Source organism: Thrips palmi, unplaced genomic scaffold (assembly GCF_012932325.1).
Source record: "Thrips palmi isolate BJ-2018 unplaced genomic scaffold, TpBJ-2018v1 HiC_scaffold_6, whole genome shotgun sequence".
Lineage (NCBI taxonomy): Eukaryota > Metazoa > Arthropoda > Insecta > Thysanoptera > Thripidae > Thrips > Thrips palmi.
In genome coordinates, this window is record NW_023144633.1 from 4,182,855 (window position 1) to 4,209,811 (window position 26,957).

At 55.0% G+C, this 26,957-nt stretch overlaps 2 protein-coding genes across 4 annotated transcripts in view; one reads left to right on the top strand and one right to left on the bottom strand.

Annotated features, from left to right (window-relative positions):
- Positions 1-1,438, top strand: part of LOC117651838 — a 61,896-nt gene extending 60,458 nt beyond the window's left edge. The window contains exons 10-11 of the mRNA XM_034396247.1: positions 39-317; positions 814-1,438. Of these exons, the coding sequence (XP_034252138.1) occupies positions 39-317; positions 814-1,288 (754 nt within the window). The 3' untranslated portion in view covers positions 1,289-1,438. The remainder of the gene's footprint in view (positions 1-38; positions 318-813) is intronic.
- Positions 1,439-3,422: 1,984 nt separating this feature from the next.
- On the bottom strand, positions 3,423-26,611 carry LOC117651839 (glucose-6-phosphate 1-dehydrogenase). Of its 3 annotated transcripts, none has more exons than XM_034396248.1 (10): positions 26,382-26,611; positions 7,171-7,295; positions 6,925-7,071; positions 6,543-6,763; positions 6,297-6,455; positions 5,986-6,205; positions 5,680-5,899; positions 5,387-5,592; positions 5,137-5,297; positions 3,423-5,060 (listed from the first exon to the last, which is right to left on the bottom strand). In XM_034396248.1, exons 1-10 carry the CDS (start codon positions 26,398-26,400, stop codon positions 4,955-4,957), a joined length of 1,584 nt encoding a protein of 527 aa, XP_034252139.1. In that variant the 5' UTR covers positions 26,401-26,611; the 3' UTR covers positions 3,423-4,954. The 3 variants fall into 3 exon arrangements, with proteins under 3 accessions (XP_034252139.1, XP_034252141.1, XP_034252140.1); XM_034396250.1 differs by lacking the exon at positions 26,382-26,611 and adding an exon at positions 14,231-14,278; XM_034396249.1 differs by lacking the exon at positions 26,382-26,611 and adding an exon at positions 7,559-7,730.
- Between the last annotated feature and the right edge of the window lie 346 nt (positions 26,612-26,957).

Sequence of the window (26,957 nt, forward strand, 5' to 3'; positions counted from 1 at the left end):
CGTGCGCCTTGTCTCAACAGTGTTCCGACTGCCGCCAGGTTCGGGCTGCGCTCGTGCTGGTTCGGCTCCCGCAAGGCCCTGCTCGTGTTCTTCGCCGCGCCGCTGGCCGTCATCATGGCGCTCAACGTGCTCCTCTTCGCCTCCTCCGCGCTCATGATCGTGCGCACGGCGCCCGCCCTGCGCTACGCGCCGCCACCGCCCGGCGGCACCTCCGGCACGCGCCGCGACTTCCGGCTGTACTTCCGGCTCGCCATCGTCATGGGGCTGACCTGGGTCGTGGGGCTCATCGCGGGCACCCTGGACATCGACGCCCTCTGGTGAGTCTGCTGCATCATCTCAGATGAAACGCCCCGGTGTGGTGATACTCCGCGCCCTCGTGACTCTACGCTGAGCGTGTAAGAAGTCCCTTGCGCGCGGAGTATCGCTCGGAGTGACAGTACTCGGCGCACAATGGGCCGACCAGTGGAGGCGGTCAAAACTATAGACGTGTTTTGAGTTCCAGAGCCGCTAAATGGGACTCGAACCGAACGTGTGACCCCACCAATGGATTGCTCTCCGAACGAGGAATCCATTGGTGGGGTCACACGTCCGTTTCGAGCCCCGTTTAGCGACTCTGGAGCTCAAAACGCGTCTAGAGTTTTGGTCGCCGTCACCGGTCTTCCGGCCCACTGTGCGGCGCTGCAGGCTGATTCCCAGTGCTGGGGCCCGTCGGTCTGTCTCTCTCGCACGCAGGTGCAAGGCCACATGAGTGCGAGGGACCGCTGCTTGTTGGCTTGGCGTGGCGGAGTCAAGACGTCCTTTCGTTGTCCCCAGGTACGCGTTCGTGGCGCTCAACACGCTGCAGGGGCTGTTCATCTTCCTGGCCTTCACGTGCACCGAGAAGGTGGTGCGCGGGCTGGGCGAGGCGCTGCCCTGCGCGTGCCTGGCCGCGCTGTGCCGCGTCATGGGCCGCGCCAAGCGCGGGCTGACGGGCTCCTCCGAGAAGGGCGTCATCCGGCCGCCCAGCTTCTCGTGGTCCGGCTCCGGCGGCTCGGGCGCGTCCAACGACTCGACCCACAAGAGCGCCCTGGGCTCGTCGTCCGAGTCGTCCAGCCCCAGTCACCACGGCCTGCACGCCACCAACGGCGTCAACGGCCACAACGGCCAGAGCCTCTCCAAAGGCCACGGCAACGGCCACGGCAACGGCCTCAACGGCCACGGCCACAACGGCCACGCCCTCAACGGCCTCAACTCGGTGCGCCACGCCGGCCACCGGCACCACCACGCCACGTCCGACACCTTGTACTAGGTCCCGGACGACAAGGCGAGGCGAGGCCCCTTCATGCCTCTTGCCCTTGCTTGGCTCCTCCAAGAGTCCGGCCTGTCTGGCTCCTCCAAGAGTCCGGCCTGTCTGGCTCCTCCAAGAGTCCGGCCTGTCTGGCTCCTCCAAGAGTCTGGCCTCGTCTGGCTCCTCCAAGAGTCTGGCCTCGTCTGGCTCCTCCTGGAGAGTCCAGCCTGCCTGGCCTGCCCCCGTCGCCTCGCCAGAGTCGCCAGCCCGCCAGGGGCCTCTACCGCCCTCGCCAGCAGTGCAACAGACACAGACTGATACGCATTCCGGAGAGACGCGGGTAGTTCTCGCGGCGGAGGGGTGCCACCCCACTAGTATTGTCACAAGGTGTGCCGCTGTCTGTGAGTGCGTGTGCTGCATGGCCACGCATGGCCCTCCCCGACACGGCTCCAACCAAACCTCAAGTTTCGCGCTAACAGCAGCCAACGGCAACAGGTACCTGCAGGTGTTTGCAAGGAAAATGGTCCGACCCAGTCTACGCCTTCTTTGCCGCTCATCAATGAACAAGTCACAAGTTACCATTAGAGGAGGGCTGCAAGCCAAGTGGACGAAGCCACAGAGCTCTCATTGCTGCTCATGTTACAAGATGATGATCTGCTCAAAACTGTGTAGATAACTTATGTAAGTAGTTTTAGACACTGCAAAATAGACACGAAAACTTCGTGAGGGTAGGGGCCACCCATAAAGTGCGTCCAGTACTTTTCGGTCCACAAACCCCTTCCCCCATTGTTTACGATTGTTGCCTACCTTCCCCATGATAGGCTATCCGTTTTGGTAGACCTCCCCCCCCCCCATTTTTAAACATGGACTCACTTTTCGGATGGCCCCATAGTCGTTTCAACGGCTTCACATCGCTGGTGTGATGTATTGATTTCTTTAATAGGTATTTATCAGTTGAAATAAGAAACTACGACAAAACATACCCGACAATACTCCACGCTCGCGAGCAGCTTTAAGGGTGTCTTTGTGCGTGGGTCATTGACGGGTTCATTTCTCTTTTCCTGATAGTTATATTTTTCACTTTCAATTCCCAATCGTGCATGTTGTATACAATTGTCTTCTCATTCTTTAATTTCAATTTGTTTCATAACAACAACAGAAAAGAGTTGCTGTATGACGCAAATTTTGTGAAGGTTTATGTTCTCTTTTTTTTTTAGATGAAGTTCGAATTTGCACTATTTAATCTCACTTGATTCAAGAAAAGAATTCCATTTAAGACCATAACAAATTATTTTGTGAATTTATGGCATTTATAGAATAAGCAGTGCCATGAACAAAATCTGTTCCTATATGCAAAATATTTTATTGCAACATATACTATATGTTAAAAGTTACATTCTTGTAAAAAAAAAAGTTTTGTTAATGAAGTAACTAATATAAATCATGGCCATAGATTGGAATAAAACTGTGACGTTTTTTAGCTGCGTTTTTCAACTAAGTCCTGTTGAGTCCAATCACATGAAGATCACTGCTTACTGTGTTTGAGATGCTCCGGCCGAACATTCTCTCGCGCGGGCAGAGTCTCTCGCCGCTTTGGCTAGTCTGTCAGCCTGGGTTCGTGTTCCAGGGGGGAAACTATTTTGTGGCTCAGTGACCAGAGGTGCCCGCCGCGATGGGAGGGACTGGGGGGTTCGGATCTCACGCTCACGAAGAACAGCATCTTCCTCAGCCAGACCAGACGACAGAACCATCAATCTAAGATTGATCGCTGCATTTGCCAGCGGTTGGGTGGCTGGGATGGTAGAGTAGAGAGGTCGCCGGCGGAAGGAAGTCCTGGGTTCGACTCCCAGGCGAGTGTATCTTTTCCAGTTTACTTCTCAAACCCGGTACCATCACTCTAAGATTGATTACGTCACCTGGGAATGGCTGGGTGGCCGAGATGGTAAAGGAGACGGCTGGCGGGACAGGGTTCTGGGTTCGACTCCCACGTGGGCGAATCTTTTCCTCTGTTTACTTGAGGACACCGGAAGGATCAAAATTTCAAAATGACCCAAATTAGAGTATGTTGAGCTAGAATCTGAAAAGGTTTTCTTTAGGCACAGGTAGGAATTTTTTTTAAATAACAAAACAATGTTTTAAAATGCCAAGAAAACAGTCAACTTTTAACAAAAATTTATTTCTTTCGAAACACTACTGCATAGAAACTGAAAAGTGATATGTTAACTAACAGAAATTGCGAGGGAACATGCACACAGTGTTACATGACTAATTTAAAGGAGTAGAGCTCAATCACACACCAGATAAAAAGATTTCACAAGTATAAAACATTTCAAAAAGTAGATTACAAGATTAAGTACAGTAGAAATCAAAGTGATTAGATTCTAGATGATGCTTGTTTATCCTTCACCAATTTTCATGATACATAATAGACCTACAAATTCATACGAGTCTTAATCGATACAACCAAGAACTTTCTTTCACCAAGAAAAATTTTGTTTGGGTTCAAAACGTTTGATTTGAGTTGGTACTGCGTTGGTAAGTGGTACATTAGGTAAGTGGCACGTTCACGCATGAATAACTAGAAATTTCTACAGCAAAATATCACTTTTAAGTCACACAGGAAAAGTAATTGGACAATTGTACTATAACAGGGAGGAATAGTTGACAATATATCACACCACATGCTAAATGACATTTCTAAATGATCGTGATCATTATGAAGAATTGTCCTGGCTAGTCCTGGCTGGGCAGGCTTAACATCTGTAGTTTGCACTGAATTTAATCAGATGGTCAGTACAATAAATATTCTTAGCAGCAATAACAATACAACTCAGAGGGCTTTATTAAATAAAGCACAACCTTTTTCTTAAAATTATGTGAACAAAAAATGTGATCTAGACTCTCTTGGACAGCTATACACACGTATACAAAATATAATTTAGATGGTACATACACATCAAACATTTCATACCCTGCTTAAGAGGGTAGAGAGACAAAAAAAAACATAAAACAAATAAAAAAAGTTGATAAATTTTTTTAAAAAAAGTATAAATGCATTTAAATAACAACAGTTTGATAACCATCTTTCGTAGTAAAAACCCGAACAACCACATGATTGTGTTTTCTCTAAGTCAGATGAGAATCATGGTACAGCAGAGTGACGAATAAATATGGATGACAATTTCTACTTGCAAATAACAACATGCACATCTAGGGGAACTTTTATCCTCTCTAGACAAAATTACAGGACGGCTGATATTTTAAGTCGACTGGAGCTTTATGCCACATGAAAAAATATCAATGTAATATTTAATAGACAATTTATAACAACAAATAAATAATTTACATTCCTGTCAGGTACAATTTTAGGCCTTTGCATGGCTAAGGAATTTTTAACATCTTCCCATTTCAAGGGATATAAAGAACATATCAAATCAAGAAAACAAAGCACTTCTGATCATTTAGGACAGTATACTAAAATTAATATAATTAATGCTGAACTGGAATGTAACATTATTGCAGAGTAAAGCACCTTTATCATAAAACTTATCAAAGAGTTCAATAATTTAAAGAGAGATTGATGTAAACAAATGGACTTATGGTATTGCCTCACACATGAAACAAATCATTTCTCACAGTACTACAGAATTTCAAAATTCAACTAATGCTGAACAAGAATCATCTATATTACAAGTGATTTTTCTGCGACTCAACCCACTTGTAGGAGCCATAGTATTTGAATCCATGCCGCTTCACCATCTCATCAGCCTCCTTAGGACCACGACTTCCATACCTGAAACAAAGAAAGGCCACAATATAAATTTATTCAGAGGCATGGGTGCAATGATTACAAGGATCTCAATACTTACATGTATGGAATAGAAGGAGCATTGTGAGTTTCGATTTGCTTCAAGAGGGGAGTGAAAATACGCCAGGCTTCTGAGAGCTCATCAGAGCGGACAAAGTGCATTTGAGAGCCACAGAAAACATCAAGAATCAGACGTTCATAAGCGTCAGGCATTTTCACAGACTAAAGGAAATGAGAGAAAAAACATTAGTGCCATGCACAACATCAATAAGAAGAAATTCTCTCAAATCAAACTGCAAGCTATCTTTCACCTTGTATCTGCTGTTGTAACTTAAATCAAGTTCAGTTTCCTCCATTTCAAAGTTCATGCCTGGTGTCTTAGTCATAAGCTTGATATAAACAGCCTCTCCTGGCTGTACTCGGATGACCATTTCATTACGTTTTGCTTGACCATTGAAAATATCTCCAGGCACATCTCGGTATTGTACTCGTACTTCTGCTTTCCTTTCATTCAAAGCTGTAAAGAAGAAACCCCCAAAAACATGAGATGATAGAGATTTAGAGCAAGGCAAAATGTATCAATAAGATGAGACATGCAACAAACCTTTTCCACAACGAAGAATGAAGGGGACTCCATCCCAACGTTCATTGTTGATGTAAAGGACTGCAAGAGCAAAGGTAGGTGTGGATGAACCTTCAGGTACAGTTTTGTCGTCTAAATAGCCCAATCGGGAGTCTTCATCTTTTCCATTTGGGTTTGCAACATACTGTCCAAGTACTACATCATCAACACCAAGCTCTTTGATGCACCTCAGAACTTTTACCTGTAATGTAAACATATTTTGTAAATTAGTCTCAAAAATGTCTCATGTGTTAAGATACACTGTCAATGATAAAAGATTTTCAGTACCTTTTCATTTCGAATGTCATCAGGATGAAGAGAGGCAGGCTTTTCCATTGCTGTCAAACACAGAATCTGGAGAAGATGGTTCTGCATTACATCACGAATGATACCGAATTCATCAAAATATCCACCACGGCCCTGAGTTCCAAACGGTTCCTTAAACGTTATCTGGACACAAGCCACACACTCACGATTCCAAGTGGGACTGAAAATTCTGTTGCCAAACCTGAGAAGGGGTTGAGAGCAAAAGAGAACAACAATTAAAATTATGGCTTACATAACATAAACTAAAAGGGAAAATTGGCTCAAACCCGTACCTCAAGCTCATTAGGTTCTGTACCATCTCTTTGCCAAGATAATGATCAATACGATAGATTTGTTCTTCTTTGAACAGAGATGCAAGATGATCTGAAAGACGCTGAGAGCTCTCACTGTCTTTACCAAATGGCTTTTCAATAATAACTCGTGTCCAGCCCCTAGAATTAAATATTTGCTATGTTACACTCCTTTTATAGGAAAAAAATGAAGCATCAGTAAAAGATACAGGGTAGCTGTGTTCTCACTTTTCTCCCATGCATGTATTGCGAATGTGAACTGTCACAGGCTCAAACACTGAGGGAGGCAGAGCCAGATAAAAGAGCCGATTTGCTGATTTGGAAGGCCCCTCAGCCTTGCAGAGTTCCTGGTTGAGCATCTCAAAATCTTGACGTTTGTCATAACTACCAGCAAAGTATTTGTTTGCGGCCCAAAACTCTTCATATCGCTCTTCCTCATCCGGCTTCACCTGCAAAATAAGTAAGAGAATTTATTTAAGTAATCATGATAAATGAAAAGGAGTTATAACCTTCTACTCTTTAAACATTGTGACCTGAAGTAATTTTAGATGTAACGGGACAATTGAATAAGGCGCAAATTTTAAACTATGAGTGGAAGCAATCTGTATACCTTCATGTACTGATGGCATTTTTCACGGACTTCCTCGATGGTAAGTTTGGAGCGAGCATATCCATAAAAGATGGTGTTGGCGGGGAGCAGACTGTCCCTAAAGAGCCACCACAAAGTGGGCAAAATCTTCTTCTTGGCTAGGTCTCCCTATGAATAGGAAAAACAAAGAAAACACATTGAATAAACAAAAAACTACATACAGGTCCAGGCTTAAAATTTCGTTAACTTCAGGTGTTTTACACTTACAGAAGCACCAAGAGTGACGAAAATGTGTGGTACGTTGCCTTCAAAGTTCTTTCCCTCAGAGGCCATGTTTGCTGACTTGAGAGAGCGGCGCAAGAGCACCAAGCTCTCCTCACAGCCTCGTTCGTCTGCAACAGTAAGAAAGCAATCTTTAGCACACTTCATTGAGAATGAATGAGATGTCCCATTGTCACCAACAGGTGCCTTCAATTCCAAATTTCAGTCGTGAATAAGGAACCAACAAATTTAATGCAAGTCATGGTGACAGAGGACATGTTCATCCTAGTTTCAGGCGGACAGTCTCCTTCAGACTGGAAAGAGTAAATAGGCGTTGTTGACAGCTACTGATGCTTCTGCTAGACCCAGGTGTATCTAGCTCCTGCTTCCTCACCATCGTCGGACATGGTGAGCGGAAGGGAAGGTCCTGCTACGGAGGGAAGCGGGTTGCGAGCGATAAGCCTTCCAATCGGCACGGGTTGCCGGACTCCGCAGCGGACGCGGCCGGACTGTGGCCGTAATACTTAAATTAGAATTTGACGTGGGCTGCTTCATGCCCGTATCAGCTGATTGGGGCCTTCTTGCTTTTACCCTGGCGGAGCGCGATGACTGGCCAGAGGATGCGTTGCGCGTTGCGGCCAGCATCTTACGCCGCCACCCCCGTCTACACCGTGAGCGTGCCCGACCATGTTGAGGCCCGACGGCCCGGCCCTGCAGACTGATTCCGAGAGTCCTTTTCGTCGCCCTGTCTCTCTCGCACTCATGGGGCGTCCTGTATGAGTGCGAGAGAGACAGAGCCACAAAACGAATCTCAGTCTACTGAATGGATGGACTCTCATTCGCATTTCTCCGCGGCTCGCGCGCTCGTTTAGAGTTTTTGTTTTCATTCGGTCTTTGTCCAGCCAGTAGACTGGTTCCGAGAGTCGTTTCCGTCGCTCTGTCTCTCTCGCACCTTGACGGGTCACCCCATGAGTGCGAGAGAGACAGAGCGACGAAAACGACTCTCCCGAATCCGTCTGCAGTGTGACGGCACGCATCACGTCCCCCGACGGCAGCAGACTGATTCCGAGAGTCGTTTTCGTCGCGCTGTCTCTCTCGCACTTATGGGGCGCCCCCCGCAGATGCGAGAGAGACAGAGCGACGAAAACGACTCTCGGAATCAGTCTGCAGAGGGAGGCGGGGAAGCACGAGGGATGGGGTGCGGGACAAAGGGTTGAGAGAGACGGCAGGAGGGGGAAGGGGGCGTCGTGGAGCCGGTACTTCAAGCTTCCACTTACAGTGCTGTGCCTCTGAGAGAGAGGCTCGACTCTGGTGGAGGGTTGGATATCCATCCACCAGGGATGGCCCAAAGTGGGTGCCAGGGGTCGTGAACTCTCCCTCCCCCCGCCCCGCAGGTAGGTGCCTACAGTCGACTGATTCCGAGGGCCGCCTTCGTCGCTCTGTCTCTCTCGCACCTATAAGGGACGCCCCACGAGTGCGAGAGAGACAGAGCGACGAAGGCGGCCCTCGGAATCAGTCGACAGGTCGGCGTGCTGACGAACTTCCCTCGCGATGGTAATGCCAACGCCGAGTGACCCGCTTCCCTTGGCGAGCCGAGGGCGCGCGGCGAGCACGCGGCAGGCCGTTGACGCAGGCCGGGCCCTTGCTTCGCCTCGCCCGCAGACTGATTCCGAGAGTCGTTTTCGTCGCTCTGTCTCTCTCGCACCTATGCGGGATGCCCCTTGAGCGCGAGAGAGACAGAGCGACGAAAACGACTCTCGGAATCGGCCTGCTGCTTGCCCGTCCGCCGTGCACGCCCTTCGACTTGGACTTCGGCGGGGGGCGTTTTGGGCGCGTAGCAGGTGGCCCCATCCACGCCCCACTCAATGACGGCCTAGAGGGCCCCGAGGGCCCCACGTGGGGCCTGCATGGACAGCATCGATCGTCGATGGTCGACAAAGAGGTGACCGCACTGCAGGCACGGCGGCCTACGGGCCGCAGGAGACCGGTGGGGGCGGCCAAAATCCTAGACGCGTTTTGAGCTCCGGAGTCGCTGAACGGGACTCGAACCGAGCGTGTGACCCCACCAATGGATTCCTCGTTCGGAGAGCAATCCATTGGTGGGGTCACACGTTCGGTTCGAGTCCCATTCATCGACTGTGGAGCAGAAAACGCGTCTCTACCGCGGGTCTTCCGCCCCACTGTGCGTGGCCTCAGAATTTTGGTGAGATGGTTTAAAAGGGTGCGTTTAGACCACTTACACGGGCAGAGTAGGCTTTTTGCCTTCCTTTGACGCGGCTTATCTAATTACCCAAGGGGAGGGGGTAAACTGCCCCCAGTCGCACCCGCACCGTTAAACGGGATGGGCAAGGAATCGTGACACTGCTTTGGCCTCGTCACGCCAGCAAGCCGCAGGCCTCAGTGCCCGCGGCTACTTTCGGACATCTTCGGCTACCTACGCGCACCGTCGACCACGTTCGGCTCGTTCGGCTGGGCGACCGGGTGTCGTCCGAACCCCATTTCCGGCACGTGGTGGTCACGCGGTCACGCGACGTGGCCGCGGTCCGCGTCCGCCCGCCCCGGGGAAGACCTGCCCTGCCGCCATTCGCCCGCGGCCCGCCCACCGCGGGAACATTCCGTCCCGCGGCCAGGACTCCGCGTGGCCGATCCCGGCCGGCCCCAACCAGAAAGCCAGGCAGCCAGCAGACCGATTCCGAGAGTCGTTTTCGTCGCTCTGTCTCGCTCGCACTCATGCGGCGTCCCGTATAGTTGCGAGAGAGACAGAGCGACGAAAACGACTCTCGGAATCAGTCCGCTGGCAAGCCAGAGGAGGGGGCATTTTTGCCCATTATGCAGGCAGTGCATTCGGACTCGTGGCCCCCTGACCCCTTCCCCCTCCACCCCCGCCTGGTGCGGCTTGGCGCCACTGACCTACCGGTGAGTACGGAGAGGCTCCATTAGCACCGGCCGGCCCCACCGGGCCCCCTTCGGCCCCCTAGCTCCTCTGGGACTTCGATTTCGTATTCCTACGAAAGCGCTCGCTACTCCGCGCACTTGTGTTTCCACGCCACTGTTCCGGCCGGAGTGACGGAGTTAGAAGAGTGACCCAAAAGGGACCACGCCACGCCGCGCCACAGTGGGCCAGAAGACCGGTGGAGGCGGACAAAACTCTAGACGCGTTTTGAGCTCCAGAGTCGCTAGATGGGACTCGAACCGAACGTGTGACCCCACCAATGGATTGCTTTCCGAACGAGGAATCCATTGGTGGTGTCACACGTTCGGTTCGAGTCCTATTTAGCGACTCTGGAGCTCAAAACGCGTCTAGAGTTTTGTCCGCCTCCACCGGTCTTCTGGCCCACTGTGCAGTGCCTGGCTTCGGCGGCCTACAGACTTATTCCGAGAGTCGTTTTCGCCGCTCTGTCTCTCTCGCACTAATGATGTCCTGCATCGTTGCGAGAGAGAGCGACGAAAGCGACTCTCGGAATCCGTCTCCTCGCCGCAGCCCCGCGCTCACGGCGGCCCTGACTAGATTAAGGTGGAGGCGGTCTTCCACAGTTTTCGGCGCGGCTGAATGAAAATGACAAACTTGGCCGCTGGGAAAAAAACAATGCGGGGTCGTGACCCGACGTGAGAACCATGGAGTTGAGTCGCCACTGGCCGTCAGTACGGCACAGGACACTCGGAAAAACAGTGTTTTCAACTGAAATGAGCCCTCGAAAAAATCCTTGCGACAGCGAGATAATCACCCACGAAACGCCATCCCATCCCCTGGGGAACACGTCCCACGCAGAGTAGTTGACACACACGCGCGCGCACACACACACTCTCTCTCTCTCTCTCTCTCTCTCTCTCTCTCTCTCTCTCTCTCTCTCTCTCTCTCTCTCTCTCTCACGCCCTTTGTCACTAATTATGAAGAGGGCAGCGAATCGTGGCAGTGCCGTTTACATCACAATGCTGGGCTGCGGCGTGGCCATGGCATCATGGCATCGACCGCGAACCCCAGCCGCCGCGAAACGCACACCCTAAAAACCGCGTCCCTGTCGCTAGTGAATTGCCTCGAAAATGATGGAAATAGCCAAGCTCAATTTCATAGACAAGCGCAAAAATTTAAGGGCACGCACACTAAATTAACAGCTAAGGAGTTTTTTTTAAAATTGGCTTTGCAGAAAATTGTGCACGCGTTTGAAAATGCATGCTCAATTTTGAGTACATGATATGCACAACAAAATCGCATTGATTTTGTGGTCGCTATTCGTACCGCAAAAATTTCCGAGAAAAATGAAAGACACAAAACTGTTCCGGAGCGAATTATAGAGACCCGACGATGGATTATGACGTACAGCGCGCTAAACCTGTTCTTTGCATGTAATTCCTTAGAGGAATGGGAGGGGAAAATGTCTCTAGGAATGAGTGATCCAAAATAATATAGGCATGAGCCTAGCCTGCGCAAACCATTTATTTTTTCGTTGGTTCGATTGCAGTCGAAGGCGCGTCGAAAATGCACCCGCGGTTGTTCTCCAGGCTGATTCCGCTCACTGGTCTCCTCGATCTGTCTCTCTCGCACTGATGGGGCGTCCACTCCAGGAGCGAGAGAGATAGAGCGACGAAAGCAGTGGCAGGGACCAATCACGGAGCTTCCTTCCCAATTTTGGCGCCAAAGCGGGGCTTCCCTGATTGGTCAAAGCCAATCCGTGCACCAGGGCATTCCGGACGTCGTCCAGGCCTTTGGGTACCACGCCTCGTGTTGCACACTGCACTGCAAAGTCCAGGCCAGCTCTTTCCGAAATTCTGTCGACGGGGCGAAAACACCCGAAAGCGACCCAAGACAGTGGCTGATGGCTGCCTTTGCAGACCGATTCCGAGAGTCATTTTCGTCGATCTGTCTCTCTCGCACTCATGGGGCGTCCCGTGTAGGTGCGAGAGAGACAGAGCGACGAAAACGACTCTCGGAATCAGTCTGCTGCTGAGCGCAACTGTCGCGCATCCGTTCACTGCCTGGTTCCTCTGCACACTCATACCGAGGGACGCTTCCGTCGCACTGTCCCTCTCGCACCTGTGCAGGACGCCCCATGAGTGTGAGAGAATCAGTCACCTGACGATTACACCACCGAAACCGAAGTGGCGACACGATTTATCTCCGAAAGCCGAAGTTGGCTTTCGGAAGGGATACCGCCTGTCATACGGAGTGAGCCTTGTTCAAAACACACACACAGACACGCACTTCTCCTCCGTGTGAGTGTGTGTGTGTGTTTTGAGAAGGCTTCACCAAAAGTTGCATATGTGACGTTCTTCTTTACGGGTCCGTGTTGGTGTACTATTCGCACTCCACTGCCATTCCGAAGTCGTTTTTCTACGCGTGTTCGTTATTCTCTCGACAGGTTCATGCCCCCCCCCTCCCCCTCTCGCGGGCCGGGGCAGGCAGGCTGATTCCGAGAGTCGTTTCCGTCGCTCTGTCTCTCTCGCACCTACACGGGACGCCCCATGAGTGCGAGAGAGGCAGAGCGACGAAAACGACTCTCGGAATCAGTCTGCAGGCTGACGCCAGCTCCGATACAAGCTCAGCAGGGCTTGTGTCGCTCTGTCCTTGGAGTGCAAGAGAGACAGGGCGACGAGAAGCAATGTTCGAGGTCAGCCGACCGAAGGGGGTGAAATGAGTCGCGAATGACAACCCAGGTGCGGTGAGTCGCAGTGTCACTAACTGCCCATACCGTTGGCCGGCGAGCCTTCAGCGGGTTCAGCGCGTTCAGCTACACTGAAAAATGAGCTGTGGCGCGGAACGGCACGGTAAGGCGCGCACCCAGTGGCCCAGCTAACTGATTCGGGGAGTCGTTCTCGTCGCTCTCTCTCTCTCTCTCTCTCTCTCTCTCTCTCTCTCTCTCTCTCTCTCTCTCTCTCTCTTGCACCTTTACGGGACGCCCCATGAGTGCGAGAGGGACAGAGCGACGGAAACGACTCTCGGAATCAGTCTGCTGCATGAGCACGGACGGATTATTCACACACTGCCGAGAACGAGAAGCATCCAGAGGATGGCGTGCATTGGGCAATGCGCCGTGCTGCCCTAAAGAGCGGTTCCCAACGCGACTTGCGTCTGTCTCTCTCGCACCCATGGGGCGCTCCGTCCGAAAGCGAGAGAGACAGAGCGACGGAAAGCTGGTCCGGCGGCGCCGGACGGCGCGATCCTCGCCAGGGCCCCCTCAAGGACCCCGACGTGGACCCCGGAGGTTCCCGCAAGGTTTCCCCAGGTCCACGTCGGGGGAGGACTTGGTGCCGAAGAGCTAGCGTCTATGGGTTCGCGCGGACAACGCCCACCCGCCCGCCTAAGCCGAGCCTGGAGCCGGTGACATCAGGAGGTTTTTGAGGCCCTCTGCGCTAAAGCGTCCTTCGCGCCTCACACAATCTCAGAGTTCGCCTGAGAACGCGTGAGCTATTCAAAGATTACTTCGAATGACACTGCTAGTCACTCGACTAAGTCACCTGTGTCCAAGCGACGCGATGCCCTGCTGGTCAACGGCTTCCAGGGACACTGACTTCAGCACGGCTGGGAGGGCGGGACGCACCCCTGGAGGCCGACACTGTGAAACCAAACGAAGTCCACACTTCCTAGTGCGGAGTAAGTCTCCACACTTGGAAGTGCAGAGTACGCAGCCTCCACACTTCAAGTGTGGAGTAGCTCACAGAGCCCCTATCTCTTTGCATGGTGCAAACGTGGACAACTCCACGTTTGAAGTGTGGAGACTGCAAACTCTGCACTTCCAAGTGTGCAGACTGAAAATTCCACTCCTCCGCATTTCAAATGTGGAGTTGTCCACGTTTGGTTTTACAGTGGAGCCAGCGGCAGCGCGGACTTCTCGGGGTGGGCGTACCACTTCCGTGTACCTTTCGCGGGGCCCCTCGGAGGTCGCGAGAGGTACCGAACTTAGAGGCCCACTAGGCCACTGGGGCCCCAAAAAAGCACATTTGTGTGCGTCAGGGGATGCCAAGTCGCGCTCGGGCGCAGGCCGAGAACGCGGAGAACGCGAAGAACGCCGAGTCGCACGTCAAGCACGTGGCGGAGCACGGAGCACGCAGCGCGGAGGAGCGTATTTACTTCGTCAAGTCGGTGACCGCCGCCGCCGTCGTCGCCGAGGGGTCCGTGTGCTGCAGCGGTGGCGACGCGGCCGCGGAGGTGCGTCTGCGTCGACTGGCGGCACCGCGACGACGACGACACGAAACCGCGACTAGGAGCCTGACAGCGACGCCGGGCGGGGCGGGGCGGGGCGCGCCAGGAAAGGGAGGTGCGGGGGGCCGGGGTCTCCAAATCACGAAATCCTCTCGACTTGACTCAGCTCTACTCGGCCGCCGGCCACATCGCCGCACTAACCGCCGCCACCGCTGCAACCGCACGCCGGTGCCGGCAGGCCAGCACACACACACACACACACACAACGCGCGTGGTCGCGGGCTCCGCGGCGGAGCGGGCAGGGGCAGGGGGAAGGGGGTCGACCCGCCGCGGGGGCCTTGCGCACACAGCGGCGGCGTTTTGCCGCTTTTGCGAACAGCTGAAGTTGAAGGATAGGACGCGCGAGGTCCTGCCAGCCAATCAGCGTCCTGCACTGTTACGTCACACCCCCTCCCCGTGCCCGGCGTCCCTTCTCACGGAGTCGTTCCCGGTTCCCGCGCGCTCCGGACCCCCCGCCACGCCCCGCCCCGCCCCGCCTCGGAGCGGCAGTGAGGTCGCGCCTCAACCTAGACCGCGGGCTGCACGGTCAAGTGTGTGTGTACTATGTATCAGTCAATCAGTCGCAGAAGGAAAGGCCGCGGACATACCCCGCGCGACGTGCAGCGCGCCGCGCACGGAGTATCGGCGGGGGCCATTCATTCCTCGCATTGCCTGAGTGAGTGCGTGCGTTTCGAGTTGAGGGAACCCCGCGAAGCCAGCGGTTCCGTCAGAGTCAACGGCGTGTTGACACTGCGTAGGTTAATGACGCACAGGCGCAGATAGTGCACGTTAGTTAAACAGACGCATTCATCGGCACACCGGTGCGCAGTGGGTCAGAAGACCGGGGGAGGCGGCCAAAATTCTAGACGCGTTTTGAGCTGCAGAGTCGCTGAACAGGACTCGAACCGAACGCGTGACCCCACCAATGGATTCCTCGTTCGAAGAGCAATGCATTGGTGGGGTCACACGATCTGTTCGAATCCTATTTAGCGATTCTGAAGCTCAAAACGCGTCTAGAATTTCGGCCACCTCCACCGAACTTCTGGCGCACTGTGCGGTGTCATGATGTCGCACGCACTGTTGCTGTTGACTCACGGTTGACTCACTCCACTCCGCGTTTTCGCAGTGTAGTCCTGCAGCTAAGGGCTTGAGGACTTAATTAATCTTTGAGGCTCGTCCTTTTTTTCTCCCAGAAACTCCGAGATTAAACGTCGTCCCGTTTATAATTCGCGCGTCCGCCAGGGCGACGGGGACGACTTTCATTTTCGCGTCGATAGCCTGCCCATCTATTCAGAAGAGTCTTCTCGTCGGTCTGTCTCTGTCGCACTCATGGGGCTCTCCGCAAGGGTGCGAGAGAGACAGAGCGAAAAACCGATCTTGTGAATCGGTCGGCTGCCCTATTCATAGTCCGCCCCATGCAGTATTGACGCGCGTTCGACCTGCTCCAGGGGGCATGTCCAAGGCCTAGACCTAGCACGCCACGCCACGCGCCAGTACACTGGTGAAAGAAAGGCATTAAAATTATGCCCTCAAAGGGCGTAAACGATTTACGCCCTTAAAGGGCATAAATCGTTAATGCCTTTGGGAAGGGCATTAAAATTTTGCTTGAAATTCCTATACCATTTACGCCCTTCCCAAGGGCATAAACGGTTTATGCCCTTGCAAGGGCGTAAAAGAGTATTTATGCCCTTAAGGGCGTAATTTTTATGCCTTTGTTTTACCAGTGTACGCTGAGAGAGTGAGAGAGAGAGAGAGAGAGAGAGAGTGAGAGAGAGAGAGAGAGAGAGAGAGAGAGAGAGAGAGAGAGAGAGTGAGAGAGAGAGAGAGAGAGAGAGAGAGAGAGTGAGTGAGTGAGTGAGTGATAGGAGAGAGAGAGAGAGAGAGAGAGAGAGAGAGAGAGAGAGAGAGAGAGAGAGAGAGAGAGCGGCGTCGCAGCTGCGGTCATAACGTGTGGTTATCGCATTACATCGATTACTCCAAGCCGCCTTAACCATCGGCATGCCTAATGCAACAAGCTTTGCATTGTGGTCGCGTGGTCTGGCCGCCCGAACTCAGCAGGGAAGCGACTGTCCTGTCCTTCTCCCGCCGGTTGAGTGCGAGAGAGACGGAGCGGCGCGCCCGGCAGGAAGGCAACCCATCCGGCAGCGGTGCTCGACTGGAAGCCATTGCCGCGGCTGAGGCGGTGGCTCACAGTGATCCAGAAGACCGGCGGTGTCGGCGGCCAAACCTCTGGACGCGTTTTGAGCTCCAGAGTCGCTAAATGGGGCTCGTACAGAGCGTGTGACCCCACCAATGGATTCCTCGTTCGGAGAGCAATCCATTGGTGGGGTCACACGTTCGGTTCAGGTCCCATTTAGTGACTCTGGAGCTCAAAACGCGTCTAGAGTTTCGGCCGCCGCGGTCTTCTGGCTCACTGTGTCGCGGCGCTTATTTGGAAAGAGAGAGAAAGGGGGGGGGGGGTCAGCGCGAAAGTAGTGTCGCGAACCGTGCTGACCGTCCCAGTGCGTGGCCAGCGCGCCACCTGGACGGCCGCTACTTTGTAAGGGCGGTAGTGAAGCAGAAAACGGCAACGGGGGGAAAATAAACGCCGAGAAAAGGCGCACAGGGCCGAGGGAGACGCTGCACTGCACTGTTAATGTCTTACGGTGAAAGGCTGCACCAACATATTATGGTGGAGATATTTTCCGTAATACCAACAAAATTCGTCAAAATATCTATAAGGAACAGTGAATTCTGAATCGTATGGTACGAAGTAAGCTGCACCACCATAATATGGAACATTTTCAGCATAATATGGAGAACCTTCACTGTAGAACATTTAGAGTGTGCCGTACTGCAGCGTTACTGCTGGGTCGCACTTTATCGACTGCGAAAAATAAAAAAAGAACAACAACAACAAGAAAGCGATACGCCGATCTCCTGGCGCGGGTAAGTCGTTGCGCAATACATTGATAGCACTCGAGGTGTGTACTCGTGTACTACTGGCACAGTACCTAGGCAGCAGTGCGGCGGGCATCGCACTGTACTAAACCCATCACGTCTCATTCAACGCCATCCAATGGACCTAACCCACCATACAGCATTATTCGTTGTTATTATTTTTTTTTAAATAATAAAGTTGGGTCGTTGAGACAATAAAAAATTTTGGCTCTCACAATTTTGTTTGTTGTTGTTTCTCTAAATTAAGAAGCAAGCCCAAGTTGCTTAGAAACGAAATACTTTCTTGCTTCATATGCTACTTTACTTCTGATTCTGGTGGTATTTCGATTGGGCGTGTGGTGAAACGAATTTGTCGAATAACAAACGTAAAACCCGTTATTTTTAGCACCGCCCTCCTAATCAACTTATCGCGCGTGCGGAACGTGTGCTCAGGACGTCGAGCGAGCAGCCCAGATACCGATCCAAGTCGCCGGGGTTCGAGTACCGACGCCGGCGGATTTCTGTTTTGTCCTGACCTCCGGGCGACCCCGCCACGCCGGACCCCCGCTTGGTGAGATAATTGCAGAGGAGAGCAGCGCCGCCCTATCGGACGCGCGATTTCGTTTTGTTTCGGCTCTCTCTCTCTCTCTCTCTCTCCCTCTCCCTCTCTGTCGCACACTCGCGGCCCTCCGCAGGGGGCCCACCGTGAGAGAGAGGGAGAGAGAGAGGGAGAGAGAGGAAGAGAGGGAGAGAGAGAGAGAGAGAGAGAGAGAGAGAGAGAGAGAGAGAGAGAGAGAGAGAGAGAGAGAGAGAGAGAGAGAGAGAGAGACAGCGAGAGAGACGGTCCGCGGATGGCACGCCTCCTCCGATCCACTCCGATCACGGCGACATGTGTGGTAATCTCCCTCGCACGAACTCGCCGCGTGAAGCGAAACCGACAGAGGCAACCTGAGTGAGTGAGTGCGCTTCCCGCCTCCCAACGGAAATAAAACTTATTTTGGCGTGTGCCAGCTAAAGGGAGCCAGAAAAGCAGCCGCACGGTGCATCCATCCATAGCGTCGAAGCGAATGGCCATAAGAGTGATTCCGATAGTCGTTTATTCGTCGCTGAGACCAGTGACGTGCACAGCTCGCCTTCCACGGGAAGGGCGGTGCACTGGTAAAACAAAGGCATAAAAATTACGCCCTTTAGAGCATAAATACTCTTTTAGGCCTTAAAACGCCCTTAAAGGGCATAATTTGAATGCCTTTGATTCACCAGTGTGGTACCTTCTTGAAAAAGACTGCCTAACTTCCAGGGGTTGGACCCCAAAACCGCCGATGGCTGTCTCTCTTGCACCTCCACGAGATGCATCATGAGTGCGAGAGAGTCCGACGGACGCAAAACGATCTCGGAGTCAGTCCGCAGATAGGCAAATCTCCGACAGGATTAAAAATCCATTTGTCTCCCCCATTCCTTTCTTTGTAAGCGTGCCATGACATGATGTGGACGGCATGACGGCCCTGCGATCCGGTTTTATAAGCAATACAAAGCAGACAGATTACTGCAATAAAACGCGCTGGTGGTATAAAAGTACCGATGACCTCACTCGTACTGCCAAGCATAGCCCATTTAGCGCCTGAAGATCTCACTTTTCCAAGAGGGGGAGGTAAGGTGCAAGAGTTCGAATCAGAGCAAACTCGTTTCAGCTCGGAAACACACTCGACTTGCAAAAAAAATCCTAGGAGAGTGATCCTGATAACGAGACCGCGTAACTATGGACATTTAGATCTGGAACACTGCCGAGAAGACCGCGGCTTCACCGTGAAGTTTTAGCAGTAGCAGCAGCCCGCCCCCGCCTTGGGCACACTTGAATGCCTGCGAGGTAGGCCACCATTCCAGCCCGCAACACACCGGTGCGCAGACGGTGGCCTACCTCGCCCCTGTCATCTTCACAGGGGCGAGGTAGGCCACCGTCACCTCACAGGTGTGTTGCAGGACGGCCGGTGGCCTACCTCGCAGGCGCTTAAGGCCACACTCTAGGAGCAACTAACGGAACAAATGTGTCCTGTTTGCTTTTTCACAACAGTTACGTGGTGCCTGGCATACGATCATGTTTGGTCTAGCCCTTAATGGTAATGGAAGGTATGCAACCCTTAACACCGAATGGCCTTTAATGTTCTTAGGAAAACACCACTGTTTAGGACTCTACCACCTACACCTCTACCACCAGTGGATTGCTCTCCGAACGAGGACACCATTGGTGGAGTCAGACGATCGGTTCGAGTCCTGTTTAGTGACTCTGGAGCTCGAAACGCGTTTAGAGTTTTGGCCGCCTCCATCGGTCCTCTGGCCCACTGTGCGCGGGCCCCGCGCCTCGCGAACTTGGACTCGCGAAGATGGCCCGGCTTACTCGCCGGCTTGCGCCTCGGCACCGAGACCGGCCGTCTCGCGCCTCCAAGGCCGCGCCGTGACGCCGGCAAACGTTGCGGTGTCACCTCTAGAAGAGCCTCCGCCTGGTCCGCCCGCCTGGTCCGCCCGCCGGGCCGACCAGACCGTCGCGCCGTCCCTGTCGCACTCAGGGGGCGTCCCGCAGGGCCTGGAGGGTGCGAGAGAGAGACCCGTACGAAGCACAGTGGGCCAGAAGACCGGTGTAGGCGGCCAAAACTCGAGACGCGTTTTGAGCTCCAGAGTCGCTAAACAGGACTCGAACCGAACGTGTGACCCCACCAATGGATTGCTCTCCGAACGAGGAGTCCATTGGTGGGGTCACACGTTCGATTCGAGTCCTGTCTAGCGACTCTGGAGCTCAAAACGCGTCCGGGTCCGGGATTTTGACCGCCTCCACCGGTCTTCTGGCCCACTGTGCGAAGGGTTCTTTCGGAATCGCTTGGGAGCACGGCGCCAATGCCTGCCGCTGTCTGGGGTGGCTCGACGCTGCACTCTCCGATTCCGAGAGTCGTTTCCTTCGCTCTGTCTCTCTCGCACCTATACGGGACGCCCCATGAGTGCGAGAGAGGCAGAGCGACGAAAACGACTCTCGGAATCAGTCTGCTGGCGCAACCCGGCAGGACGGGTCAACACACCGCGCCGACGACGCCGATGAAAGGCGGCGGCCGAGCAAGTGGACTGATTCCACGCAGTGCGGCCGTCGGTCTGTCTCTCTCGCACCGGCACGGAGCGCCCCATGAGTGCGAGAGAGAGGGAGAGACCTCCAACTCGGAGTCAGTCTGCTGGGACGCGAACCCCCGCCGTCACGAGGCCGGAGGCACAGCATTCGCCGCGGACAAGCCGGGTTCGCGATTTCTCCCCTAAGTGCCCCGCGGCAGTGCCAGGCTGCAGACTGATTCCGAGACTCCTTTTCGTCGCTCTGTCTCTCTCGCACTCATGGGGCGTCCCGTGTACGTGCGAGAGAGACAGAGCGACGAAAAGGAGTCTCGATGTCAGTCTGCTGTGCCCGCACTGGCCCTGCGGCCCTCACGACTCGCCACTCGCCCAATCTCACGCGTGTGCTTGCAGTGTGCTGCCCGTGCGTGTCAAGTGCGTGCCGCGACGACACGTAAGCAACCCGCCCACCCGGAGGCTGGAGCCTGCTCTCGCTCCAGCGCACAGTGGGCCAGAAGACCGGAGGAGGTGGCAGAAAATTGTAGACGCGTTTTGAGCTCCAGAGTCGTAAAAAGGGACTCGAACCGAGCGTGTGCCCGTATCAATAGATTGCTCTCCGAACGAGGAGTCCATTGGTGGGGTCACACGTTCGATTCGAGTCCTGTTTAGTGACTCTGGAGCTCAGAACGCGTCTAGAATTTTTTCCGCCTCCACCGGTCTTCTGGCCCACTGTGCAGCGCGCCGCTTCCTAACAGTGTTGTCGTCGCTCTTGTCGTCGCTCTGTCTCTCTCGCACTCACGGGGCGTCCTTCAGGCCGCGACAGGTGCGAGAGAGACAGAACGAGGAGCAGAGTGGTGACACCGCGCCACCATGACGGAGCAGCACGGCGTGACTCCAGCGAAAAGCCCACGATGACGTCACCGAACTACCGGCACGGTGCGCTGTGCGTGTATGCGTCACCGGCCGGGATGCGTCTCGGCCGTGTCTCGACGGGGTGCGGGTTCGAACACTCGCCACAGAGTCCCCGCCTCGCGGAACGGGTTGATTCAGAAATCCCGGAGTGCGCTACGCGCGGCCGCGGCGCACAGTGGGCCAGAAGACCGGTGCAGGCGGCCAAAACTCTAGACGCGTTTTGAACTCCAGAGTCGCTATCGCTAAACAGAACTTTAACCGAACGTGTGACCCCACCAATGGATTCCTCGTTCAGAGAGCAATCCGTTGGTGGGGTCACACGTTCGGTTCGAGTCCCATTTAGCGACGCTGGAGCTCAAAATGCGTCCGGGATTTTGACCGCCTCCGCGGGTCTTCTGGCCCACTGTGCGGCCGCGGGGCGAGGAGGCGGAGGCGAGCCAACACAAGCAGCAAGCAGCAACAAAAACAACACGGGCCAGGTCAGGACCGGCCGGACCGGGTACCGGCGGCCAGCCGAGAGATTCAGGGGAGCGGTTCGTCGCTCTGTCTCTCTCGCACCCCTCTGGAGAGCCCCATGAGTGCGACGGAGTAGGAAATGACTCTTCTGAATCGCTCGGCGGCGACTCTACTCTCACACTGTGCCCCGCTGTCCATTGACACGGGTCCTTGGACGCCGCCGCGCCGGCCTTGCTTCCATTGCATACTGCCACACTGGCACACTGGCACATTCCGGGCGATTCCGACGAGGCCCGGGTTTGAATCCCGTCCCGATTCGCTTTATTACTTTGTTCCCTCCACGACTCACAGTGTGCCAGAAGACCAGTGGCGGCGGAATTCCCCGGACGCATTTTGAGCTCGAGAGTCGCTAAATGGGACTGGAATCGAACGTGTGACCCCACCAATGGATTGCTCTCCGAACGAGGAATCCATTAGAGGGGTCACACGTTCGGTTCGAGTCCCATTTAGCGACTCTGGAGCTCAAAACGCGTCTGGAGTTTTGGCCGCCTGCACCGGTCTTCTGGCCCACTGCGCGGCCCTTGGCGGGCGAGCATAATGACCGGTCTGCGACACGGAGGGCCCAGCCAAGCCGACAAGCCGATCGATGCCGCGGGGACCTCCACGCCCTCCTCAGATTTCCTTCGTCAATTCATAACAAGCTCCGCGCGGACGGCGTGGCCTGTTGGTGCAGGGTCTGCGTCACAGTGTCGCTACTTGACCTAGATCGATTTTGTGTTCAGGTTTCCAAATTCTACTCGCAGGCTGTAGACTCTGCTCTCCCGGGGTGCATAATGACTGCCTGTGCCCGCGCGCTGTGCATAACGCGCGAAGGAACGCCCCGCCCCGCCCCGCCCCGCCCCACCCCGCCCCGCCGAGGAAGGCCACCAGCATCCAGCTCGCAGAGCGCGAGCGAGTACCAGTACCCGCACCGAGCCGGCACTCCCTTCCTTCAAAGTTCGAGGGCAGACCCATTTCCGGCAACGCGGCGCTCGGCTTCCGCCGGACTCGACTCGCCAATCATAACACACGTATCTCCACTGCAAATACTGATCATTTTCTTTTTAATTTCCAGGAGACAGTTTACACTGGGCTAGAAGACCGGTGGAGGCGGCGACACTTATAGGCGTGTGAGCTCCAGATTCGCTAAGCAGGACTCGAACCGAACGTGTGACCCCACCAAATGGATTGCTCTCCGAATGAGAAATCCATTGGTGGGGTCACACGTTCGGTTCGAGTCCTGTTAAGCGGCTCTGGAGCTCAAACACGCCTATAAGTGTCGCCGCCTCCACCGGACTTCTGGCCCACTGTGCAGCTGTCGTGAAACTAGTGGCGGGATAGTTTGAAACGGGGATCGTGACCCCAGTGGGCGCACGGGCCAGCGCGGCGGCCAGCGTGACGAGACTGAAGCCAGCGTCACGTCCGATCAGCTGTTCGCTTCTTTATCGGCACCTCCTTATCTTCCAAGATGGCGTGGCGTGACGTGGCGTGGCGCAGCGCGGCGCCTCTGTGGGTCGCCGAAAACGCCCCGACCCCGGTGACAGCCGCAGAGGGCGTCTCCGTCTCTCTCCCGCGAAGTGCGAAAACATATTAAAAAAAAAAAAACGCCCAGGGCAGGTCACACCCAGCGCCAAATCCCCCCCCCCCCCCCAAGTGAAGGGGCAATAACCCACAGTCACTGTCACCCGGCCCGCAACACACCGGCGTGCAGACGGCGGCCTACCTCGCCCCTGTGACGATGACAGGGGCGGGGTAGGCCACCGTCTCCTCACGGGTGTGTTGCAGGACGGCCGGTAGCCTACCTCGCAGGCGCTTACTTGAAGCCGTGCCACAGTGGGTCAGAGAAGCGGCGTTTGCGGCGAAAACTCTAGACGCGTTTTGAGCTCCAGAGTCGCTAAACAGTACTCGAACCACCGTACGTGTGACCCCACCAATGGATTCCTCGTTCGGAGAGCAATCCATTGGTGGGGTCACACGTTCAGTTCGAGTCCAATTTAGCGACTCTGGAGCTCAAAACGCGTCTAGAGTTTTGTCCGCCTCCACTGGTCTTCTGGCCTACTGTGCACTGGGCCCTTCAAGAGAGCACCTTTCCCGAATCCATTCACTTCCGACAGGGGAATAATGCAAGTGGGCCGCCAAATGCCGCCCCCGCCCCCCCCCCTTCCCAATCCAGCGACCCGGTACAGTGTTACAAAGCAATATCCAGGCCGGGCCTCTCGCTCTAACAGGCTGAATCCGAGAGTCATTTTCATAGCTCTGTCTCTCTCGCACCTATACGGGACGCCCCATGAGTGCGAGAGAGACAGAGCGACGAAAACGACTCTCGGCATCAGTGTGCAGGATCAAAGGCAGCTACATAGAAGCTTCCAATTACCGACGGCCGGTCCTTTGAGACAAGGATACCAACAGGCTCACTCCGGACAGCGCTTCCGTCGCGCTGTCCCTCCCGCACGTACGCAGTTGTTGTTCAGCAGACTGACTCCGAGAGTCGTTTTCGTCGCTCTGTTTCTCTAGCACCCATACGCGGGACGCCCTGTGAGTGCGAGAGAGACAGAGCGACGAAAACGCCTCTCGGAATCAGTCTGCAGGCGGGCCAGGCGGGCGGACTCCGGAGTGGGGCGACGCACAGTGGGCCAGAAGACCGGTGATGGTGGCCAAAACTCTGGACGCGTTTTGAGCTGCAGAGTCGCTAAATGGGACTCGAACCGAGCGTGTGACCCCATCAATGGATCCCTCGTTCGGAGAGCAATCCATTGGTGGGGTCACACGTTCGGTTCGAGTCCCATTTAGCGACTCTGGAGCTCAAAACGCGTCTGGAGTTTTGTCCGCCTCCACTGGTCTTCTGGCCCACTGTGCGGGGCGTGGGCTGCCCTGGAGTGACTCCAGTCGAGTCCTGGAGGCTGGAGGCTCGGCCGGAGCGCGAGGCCAGCCGCAAGTTGGCTGGGTCAGTAATGTGAAGGACGAGCGCAGCCTTGGGGCCTGCCCTCGCCTCGCCTCGCCTCGCCAGTAGACAGATTCCGAGCGTCGTTTTCGTCGCTCTGTCTCTCTCGCACTCGCGGGGCGTCCCGCACGGGAGCGAGAGAGACAGAGCGACTCTCGGAATCAGTCTGCAGCGACCACAACACCATCAAGCTGCACTTGGTCATTCCGCGGATGCCAGTCCAGTCCAGTCCAGCCTCTACTTTCCCGACAAAAACAGGACCAAAACAGCGCGGCCTCCGCTGCTGCCTGGTGACCCGGCGGAGACGCTTCCCGCCGTGCAGTCCGCGGTTCAAACACCGCCGCCGCCGCCGCTCTCTTTTTTGACACGTCGCGGTGGCAGAGCGGCCAGCTAGACGGACAGACAGACGGCGGGCTGCTGGTTCCGAACTGCGCTTCGTCGCTCTGTCTCTCTCGCACCTATACGGGGCGCCCCATGAGTGCGAGAGAGACAGAGCGACGAGGGCAGTCCGAATCAGCCCGCAGACAGACAGACAGACAGACAGACAGACAGACAGACAGACAGACGGACGGACTTCCGGTCACGGCCGCGTGCGGCACGCGCCGGAACCACAACAAAGTTGGGCGCGTGCGTGTGCGCTCCGCGGCGCGCGTCGCGGCACGCCTTGGCCACGCCACTGCACGCCACCCTCGTAACGCTTTTTACCGACACTACGCTGGAAGCGCAGCCATGCCGTGATCCTCTCCCGCCCGCGGACAGCAGACTGCCGTCTGATTCCGAACACGGCTTCGTCGCTCTGTCTCTCTCGCACCCCTGCGGACCGCCCCATGAGTGCGAGAGAGACAGAGCGACGAAAGCAGTGTTCGGAATCAGACGGCTGATTCCGAGAGTCGTTTTCGTCGCTCTGTCTCGCTCGCACTCATGGAGCGTGTCCTGTAGGTGCGAGGGAGACAGAGCGACGAAAATGACTCTCGGAATCAGTCCACGAGGGAAGGCCTCCGGACTGGGCGCAGGGCTCGGAGACGGCCGGCCGCATGATTTCAAGGTGACATTACTTTAACAAGACAGACACGTTCTTTTCCGCTCTCCGCCTGAGTCAGTGACCGACCGGCCTGTAGCTCTAGTTCTAGGCTGCTCTGCAGACTGATCGCTCTGTCTCTCTCGCACTCATGGGCCGTGCCGTAGAGGTGCAAGAGAGACAGCGAGGGAAAAGACTCCGGGATCAGTCTGCTGGGTCAATGAGACGGAACGCGCAGCATCCCTGCAGACCGATTCCGAGAGTCGTTTTCGTCGCTCTGTCTCTCTCGCACTCACGGGGCGTCCCGTGAGGGTGCGAGAGAGACAGAGCGACGAAAACGACTCTCGGAATCAGTGTACAGCAGCCGCTAGTCCGACAGCTGTCACTGTCAGTGTGTCGACGCAGCATCCTGACGATCATCACGACGACGCTCCCGTCAGGGACACTGCCACGGACCGACTTCGACATCCCACGGCCACTGATCACACTGATCCCCAACAGCACTTTCGTCGCTCTGTCTCTCTCGCGCGCAAGGGGGCGAAAGGGGGCGAGAGCGGCAGGGCGACGAAGCGATGTTCGCAGCGAGCGCGCTTTGAGCTGCTACACTACAAGTCCGTTCCACATGCAGCAAGTCGGTCTACCGGCGCCCTGGACGCCGCAGGAGTACTCACTCTTGTTGCAGACACTCATGTTGGCGGTCGAGGACGTCGGGGCGACGGCGACGCTGGAAGCACTGAGACACGACAACGGAATGCTGCCTATGGTGACCGGTCGGCCTGGGCGCCTGCCTCCTTCTCCTTGACGAGGGCGAGCAGCAGCAGCGGGAGCGGGGCAGCACGCCGTCAACACGCGGAAGCGGACGCGGAGAAACTGGCGGCTGGGCTTGGACTGGGTGCGCCTCGCCTCGACTCGCAGTGGGCCGCGCCGCGCCAGGCAGCCGTCCTCCACCGCGCCTTCCCGCCCCGCGGACAAACGAAGCCCGCTCTGAGCGCGCCACCGCCACCATGGGAGCTTCCAAGCGCCACCGCAAGAGCAGCACCGTCGTTGTCGTTGGCGGGAAGGCCAGTTTTAACATCCCATGGCAGTCTCCTGTCCCATTCCCAGTTACACTCTGTGCCTTGCTGGCTGAAGAATTCTCATAAGTTCTACTAGAGAAAGTAATCCCTTTCTGATGCCAATTGTAATTTTTCTGGTGTGGCATTTCAAGCGTATGAAGCATCAATGAAAATTGTTTCCTTGAAGGAATA